Genomic DNA, 8,092 nt, shown 5'->3' with positions numbered 1-8,092 from the left:
CGGCAGCCCGCGCTGGGCCGGGGTATCGCTTGCTGCCCCGCGGCGCGGCGAAGTAGGTACATAGTGTTCTGCTGTCTTGTTCGCGTTGTTTTATTTATAAGGCTTGGGTCTGTAGGCGGGGGAAAGGCTTCAGCCTGCAGGTTTATGTGTACGTTTTTTTAAATCCTGGGTTAAAACTTGGCTCTGCTCATCCAGCTGAGCAGATTGCCAGGTTCCCTTCGAGTGACTGATGGAGTTGGCTTCTCAGACTACAGGTCGCTTCTAAAACTCAATACTTTAGATGAAGTAGCTAGCAGAGCTCAGGACAGCAGATCGGAGCCGGGTGTCTCCCTCAGCCTTCCTGGAGATTTCCAGTGTGGTTTTGACCAAGTCTTTTAATCCGCCGTGTGCCTCAGTTCCCTGCTTGCAAAACGCTGAAGCGTTTCCCACATTAGAATGTAGCAGGGTACTTGGTGCTCCTCAGCAACGGGAAGCAGAGTAACCGATTAAAAAAAATATATATATAACTTAAAAAATCCAAATTACTAGCGTGCTTATTGTCACAGGGTAGATATTTCCTTTTGGTTCCTAATTTCATAAAAAGGGTATATTGAAAATGGAGCTGGGTAAAGCACGGTTATAATGCTAGTAGGTGCACCAACTCAGAAAGCTTGTCTCTGTGCCTTAGGGCTCTACTTCCTTATTGGTCCAGATTGTGAAATCCTGTGAATGTTTTGGGGAGTTGAAATTCCAGTCATCTTAGTGTCTAAGAGCTGAATGGGTCTTACTTAAGATCAGGTTTTATGACCCTCTTTTCGAGGCCTGAAATGCAAAACGATAACTGAAAAGCTGATATGGACTTTACTGTGGTTCTACAAGTATTATAGATACTTATATCAGAGACATATGTGCAGCCTATGAACAGTGGCATCTGTCGTGTACTACAAAAAGTGCTTAATTTTTTAACTTAAGTTTAAAAACTACTTCAGATGTTAAGTTGCCAATACATGATACTATAGACTGCACAGGAGTTAGCTGATGGCATGGTTGTAAACTTGGAAATAATATATGATTCTCTGTTCAGAAGCAGTTATGAACAAGGAGAACAGCAACCCTGTCCAGAGATTTTAATGAGTCATGGATTTTATCATAAATGAATACACATGAATTCCACCTGAAGTATGTCCTGTTTGATGTTTTTAATGATTAAAACTGTTTGGGTGGTCTGTCTTAAATTGAATTCTCTGACTGTTCAAAGAGAGATCCTTTTTAGGTGTGTGTGTGTGTTGTTTTTCAAAGAGGAGGAATTTGTTCTTATATCTTCTGGAGAGTGCAAAACAGTAGAGTTTGCAGTTTTATCTCTCTGGTACTGCCTGCACAGTGAGTACTGCCGAAAGCTGAGACTCCTCACATAAGCCTGATAGGGTGGTTTGGTTTTGTTTTTTCCAATCTATTAATAGAACAAAATACTAAAATGCTTAAATACACATTGTGAAGAACTGGGCTGCTCTTGAACTGAAAACAAAGGCTTCCTAGTGAGATTTTCTTTTTTAAAGGCTAGTCCCAGGTGTATTAAATATGGACTTCTTTCCATTTTCTGTCACACTCCTAACCAGGACATACCCAGTGGGACGAAAACCTCTCTTGCAGTCATTGCTACAAACTGCTCTGTGAGAAAAATGCAGATTGTACAGTTAAGCTGTCCTCTCTCTTCCTAGACTCAATGATTCGAGTCCTGTACATTTTGTCCAGATGGGGGAAGGAAGGTACAGCATACCCGAGTGGCTGCATCCCACCAGGCAGGTCTCAGAGAAGCTGGCCCGAGGGAGGTGCTGGGTGCCCAGCTCGGCAGGTGCTCTGGGTGCTGGCAGTGCAGCTCCGGCGGTGCCGCAGCAGCTCCTGGCTGCCAGAGCACCACTTTATTTTTGTCCTGAGATTAGCAGGAAGGCTGTCCAAGAGGAGCTAGGGATTACGGGACAAACAACGCAAAGCTGTTGCAAACCAGGTTTTGTCAGTTGTCTTGTAGGCAGATCTAGCTTCCTCGTGTAGCTTGTCGTCTCTTCTGCGGGTTTTCTCTAAGAGACCTTGAGTTTGAGATACAGTGTTTTGGAATATTCTTGCTCTGCTTAATTTTGGATGTTTCACTAGGCGCTGCCTGCTGCTGCTAGACAAGGAATAAACGTTGGAAGTTTTCTTATCTGAAACACTGTTCATCTATGAATAAACTGGAAACAGGTGTATTATTTTGAAAGGATATTTATAGGCCCCTGAACGTGTAAGAAAGAAAAAAGCCAAAACCTAAATGTAAAAAAAATCTTTTTGCCTCTGTGAATCTCATTATTAACAAGGAAGTTTCAAGTATTTGGGAAGAGGAAAGATGGTTGGATTTACAAGGAGAAAGAGCTGATGCAGACTTACAAACTGTCATGCAAATGGAGTTTTATTACCATTATAAAGAAAAAGATTGCAAACAAAAAACTAAAAGACAAAGCAGTCCTCCCACAAAACATTGTCTGCAGTGTTGTGTAACAAAAGTGATAGTGTTATGCAAAGGTAAGAGTCAAGAAGTGAAAGGGCTATAAACAAAAGCTGCGGAGGGAATGCCACCCTGTGTGCAGGCAGGTTTGTGGTTGTGTTGTATTTATTTTAATAGGGTGCTGCTAATTACCCACATGAAGACACAAGTTTCAGGATGTAGACAAATTCTGTTGATGTAAGCCTGGTGGAGAAGGGTACAACATGGAAATATCAAGTAAAGACTAAGAAATAAGCACAGGTAGCAGCAGGGTATAGGAGCAGGGGTCACTGAGGGATTAGGAACCTGTAGCTGTGGTGAGAGAAGGGAGCAAGGTGCAGGGTCAGGGGAGTGCTGTGGCTGCGGTAATCTGCAATTCCCAGCAATATCCTCCTGGGTAACTGAGGCATTAGGGGAGGATAAGCATGAGGTCACTTGAATCATCAGTTGCTGTCCTCTGCGTGTCTGGTACTTGTTTTTTCTCTTTCCTTGCACTTTACGTCAGCTTTTCTTTTTACAGTACTTTTTAGTCTTTCGAGTGGAGTGTGTATTCAGCAGATGAAAAGCAAACTATTTGCCAGTTTAGAAGTATTTTGGCTATTGAGTTTTTGAAGCCTCAGGTAGTACATAATGAAAAAAATCCTGGAAATGTTTTACCCGTGACCAAAAAGCTTTTCCCAGAGTGAAAGTGCAGACTCTTCCTGAATACTGTGTTGCAGTACTTGTCTTCCTTCCCTCTGCACTTTTTTTATTTTTTTTCCCCTATCCCAGAAGATAGTAAGTTTGGCTCTGGAAACTCTCTTCCAGTGAGGGCGGAGTGAAATTATTTTTGCTGCTTTCTGCCAAAATGAAACAAAATGTGTCAAAATGAAAATTGTCTGGAGCCAATAACTTGTACTAAAGCTTGTTTCTAATTTTTTTGGCAGCTGATACTTTTTTTTTTGTTTTGCTCCTATACTGATGTTGTGTGGGTGTGTGTGTGAGTGAATTTCTTGGAGAAATGCCAGGGACCTGGAGACAGGGACAGTATCAGCTTTTATGAAGTATTTTAGGTATCAGTGAAATGAGAGGAACACACCTGAAGTGTCTCACACAGCTGTCTGCAGGGCAGAAGCATTGTGTGAAGTAGCTAGGTAGGGGTCAATTGAGCTTTTTCTCTCTTAAAGAGTATTTTATTTTTTTAGCTATATTGCCGTTTAAGCATCTTCTGCCAGAAGAAGTGGCTAGTGGTTTGTCAGTTCTCTTTAATATTTATAGTTCAATTTAAGGATATCCTGATTTCTTGTCCTCTTTTCCCTAAAAGATGGGAAAATAAGGCCCCTAAATTCAAATAAACCCTTAAAATAATTTGCTAATAGTATTAACTGAACATTAGGAAATTTGAAGCTGTACCAGACAGTATGTATTATTTGAGGGAATATGATCAAGTTTAAAACACAGCACTCTGAAAATTTTGTGCTGCCAGTGTTTTTCATAGCCTCCATCTTCACATCTCAGGTCTGTGATATATGTCTGTAAACTTTTTGTTTGTGTGAGCAGCAGTTCCGCTGCATGTGGGTGTTTCCTGGCTTTCAGAAGAAGCCGTGTATGACTGATAAATCACACGGGCTAAGGAAAGAAGGTAGATAGTAAAGTTAAAACAGCTATGATTTCATTGCTCAGTGTATGTAGATCTTAGGGTGACAGCTTTCTTATGAAAGAACATTTTGGAGTTCCCAGGGACAGATGTAGCATGAGGACCTTGAGTTCAAGGTAACCCCACAGAGAAAGTGGGCTTCAGTTTTCTCCCCTATATGTTTCAGCCATGTAAATCACAGTTGTTTAGCATATGCTGAGAGGAGGGCAGGCATAGGTGTCTGAATCTATACCCCTTTGGAATGAAAAATTCTTGTGCCTTTTAGCTCTTAAAAGAGGGGAAAGAGAAATCTTGAGTCAGCCAGATGCTGAGAGCACTTCCGAGTCACTAGAGCCTTTGCAATTTGGGGCTCCTTCTCTCCTCAGTGTATTTCCTTTGCTGAACCCAGTGACAAGGCTCATACTTGAGTAACTGTCCAGCAGAGGGGACTTGGTGCTCATTTCCTATATAGTCTGAAGTTATTACCTAGTTGATAAAGATTAAAATGCTGTGGATTTTCATAGTAGCATTTAGAATGTTTTTTAATAGTGTCGTCAGCATTGAGACCACCAAACCTGGTCTCTGTGATGCTGAGTAGGTGATGTACAGAGATGAAAACCTCATGGTTGAAGTACATATGAAGCAGTGAAAGGTGAGGGTTTTGAGGGTTAAGGAGAAAGTGTCCAGCCTGGTACTTCCCAGCTCCTTAGGTTTCCACATCTCCCTTTCATGTTTACTCCTTCAGTGTAAAATCTGTAGTTATAAATAAGCTAAGGCTTCAGAGAGGGAGTTTGCTTTTCTGAAGATCCATATGTGGCAGTCTGAGAATCATTGACTCCTTATGGGATCTGTGCATTGAAAATTGCTGAGCTAGGCAGTTGCTGTGGAGATCAAAGAAACTGAAGACATTAAAAGGAGGGCAATGGAAATGCTGCTCAACTTCTGCACTGGTTAAACAGAATTTACTGTAGAATTGCTGTGCTACACTGACTTTTGTTGCTACTCTCTTACTCTTTTGGTCTTTGTCTCTAGTTTCTTAACGAAGACCTGACAGCAGCTTATCTTTCATGCTTCTGCAGGCCGTGTTCAATTCAATCTTTCTTTGTGTTTATTTAACCATTTCCTAATCAAAGCTGAAAGCACAGTGTAAGGCAGTGATTCCTGCTCTGTAGGCTGTGGAATAGATAGAGTATGACATGGCAGCTTAGCTGCTGACAAGAAGAGGGGAATGTTGACACTGGTCTCTTGATCGCAAAGTTTGGGAGCCCTTCATCCAAGCTGTGGCAAGCCACAGGCACAAAGATTTGTGAAGGAAAACTGTCTTTAACCAAATGGTTATAAAAAAATGTTGTTTGTGTTATTCAGGCAGCGCCTATGAATAAAGAAGAACTGGATACAAACACGCAGTAGACTTTTTTTGGGGGGAAAACTTTTAGAACCTAATAGATCTCTGGTTTCTAAAGTGTATTTGTGAAAAAATACATTTATTTATCAAGTGCTTGCTTTATATAGATAGACATTAAATACCTTCTCCCAGTACTGCTTCTGAGTTTATTTCAGGGTGTTTCATCATGTGGTAGAAGTTCTGCTTTGCTGAACTTGTAACAGCTAGCTGCATAGCTCCCAATTCTGTGATATTATTGATATTGACTCATTTAAGTGTAAAAAGAAGTACTTGAACAAAACCAAATGCAACTCAAAAACTGACTTATCTCCACAGCGAATTAAAATAAAATCCAGGTAGAGTTTTGGAGTGAGAATGTGTAGATGTGCGTCTCTCTGTGTATATGCTAATACATACAACCACACAAATATAAAAATGCATCCCTGCAGTTGCATGGTTTATGGTAGTGTTTTTCAGTTTGGGCAAGGTGAGGTGACAGTCTTGAGCTTTGAGAGTCTTATTTCTCAGACCAATAGGATCAGAAATGCCATGAAGTCTGAGCAGTTACCCCCCTGAGAGGTAAAGGCTGTCATTGCATGTGGAACAACCTCTGAATGAAATAAAAAAAAGTGTTCTTGTTTGAGTTGGGAGGGAGCATAGGCTGTGTTCTTTAGAGGATGTCTTTGAATAATGCTGAAATATTGAAATAATTAAATGTTTAACAGAGTTATTGTATTTGTACCATGTCATGAGAATGAGAAAATTTACATGGCCCATGTTATTTTCAGGTTTGCTGTAAACTACCTACCGTAGCTATAATGACACCAGCCCTCAGAGAGGCAGCAACAAAAGGTCATGGTATCCACTTGTCACCTTCTTTGTCCTCTAGAGCTATGGAGTCTGATACAGCTTTGTGCATGGAAAATTCCAGAGCAGTGGAAGAGAAGATAAAAGAGGACTCCATCGCACAGATTACTTGCTCAGTCCTGGGGTTCCCCACTGCTGAGCCCAAGCTCAGGAATGATATCTTCAGTGTGCAGCATTTCAGTTCTCCACCATCCTCCAAGCACTATCAGTCGGTCTTGTTAATGAGTAGAAATTCTGCGTTTAGCAACAGAACTGGTAAGCAGATGAAAGCGGGAGAGTCTGACTGCTCCAGGATGACAAATTCATTACATAATGGTGCTGACACATCATTTGGTCTGATTAGTCATTCGGAACCTGGGGAACAGGTCAAAGGGGAGACGTTTCCAGAGACCACATCTCTGAGTTTGGCAGAAACATGGCGACTTCCAAATGTAACCGAATCCGGTAATGCAGAAGAAATGCAGCTTTTAAATGGTAAATGGTACAGGAAGAAAGTTTTTTTGGGTAGGGCTTTGGAAGCCTGCGCCGAATCAATAAAAGGGGATTTATTACACCAAATTCTTCACAGGCCTTCAGAAGGGATTTTGAGCTGCACCCGGGAGGAGGTTTATGATCGCTTACTCCAGTATGTCACTAAGCAACAAATGGAAATCAGTCGCGCCAAAAGAATTCAGAAACGTTTACAAATGCTCCTAGCAAAGCATGTTATCAAACACTGTGATCAGCAGCTGAAATGCTTTGTGAAACATCAGCTACAAAGAATGAAGGTTTTCCATGAGCCAACGAGATTTTCGAGCAGTAGCTCCCTCAGGTGCACTGAAGGTTGGCCAGAAAACAGCCCAACTACTTTGGAGAGTAGTTCGAGCACAGACGTACAGAATGGAGTTAGCGTTGCACCAGGTGAAATCCTGGGGTTTGCACTTTCTACTGGAGGGCTGCTGTCTCGTGTGGAGAAGGATCTGGACTCTGATGCAACATGTAGCAGCTCAGATGAAGATGGTGAGGAACAGACTGTAAGAACCACTGTGGAAGCGTAAGTGTTAAATTCCTGCTAGACTCATGTGCTTCATGCTTATAAATCAAGAGGGGAAGGGTCTAGATCTGCAGATCCCTCTTGTGTGAGTAACCTCACTCAACAGGTAGTCCTGCAATCAGCAGGCCTGCCTGTGTGAGCTAGGTTTTGGGAGGAGCCAGACAGAAAGTAAGAACTTGTAATTACAGCATGTAAGCAGGAGTTGCTCTACTAGACTGTAGAGAGCTAGATTTTGTACTGCACACATGTGCCTTACATGAGTACTGCTAATTATTCAATATTCAGATGATGTTGTAAAGCATATAGTCATAGCAGTGCTGTAAATTATATTATTGTCCAGTATGAAAATAGTTTTATTATAGGGTCACTAACAAATAGTCAGTGTTAGGACTTAGAAATCCACGGCAGTGGGATAAAAAGTAAAAATGGTTATCTGATGTGGGTATCAAGATGCTCAGGATTTGGGGACTGTATATTGTAGAAGTTTGGTTCTTTGAATTAGAATTTTTAAAGTGTTTCTGTTTCAAAAAGAACCAGATTGAAATTAATATCGTTAACTAATACTGTCTTGAATTGGCCGGGGTCCTGTCAGTACATGTTTTTGTAGCTTAGGAAATCAGTGGTGAGTAAGAGAAGTAAAGAATAAAGTTGTTCCTTGATGGTGGTACAGCTTCTTTTTCTTTTTTTCTTCCCCCCCCC

The 8,092-nt window shown here is 41.4% G+C and overlaps 1 protein-coding gene across 1 annotated transcript in view; it reads left to right on the top strand.

The window, feature by feature from the left end:
* The first annotated feature begins 6,287 nt into the window (after positions 1-6,287).
* Positions 6,288-8,092, top strand: part of KANSL1L (KAT8 regulatory NSL complex subunit 1-like) — a 59,276-nt gene continuing 57,471 nt past the window's right edge. The window contains exon 1 of the mRNA XM_009996795.1: positions 6,288-7,393. Coding sequence (XP_009995097.1) covers positions 6,312-7,393 — 1,082 coding nt within the window. The 5' untranslated portion in view covers positions 6,288-6,311. The remainder of the gene's footprint in view (positions 7,394-8,092) is intronic.

The sequence above is a fragment of the Chaetura pelagica genome, unplaced genomic scaffold (assembly GCF_000747805.2).
Source record: "Chaetura pelagica isolate M959 unplaced genomic scaffold, ChaPel_1.0 scaffold300, whole genome shotgun sequence".
In the NCBI taxonomy this organism is placed as follows: domain Eukaryota; kingdom Metazoa; phylum Chordata; class Aves; order Apodiformes; family Apodidae; genus Chaetura; species Chaetura pelagica.
This window is presented reverse-complemented; position numbering and strand designations above follow the sequence as displayed.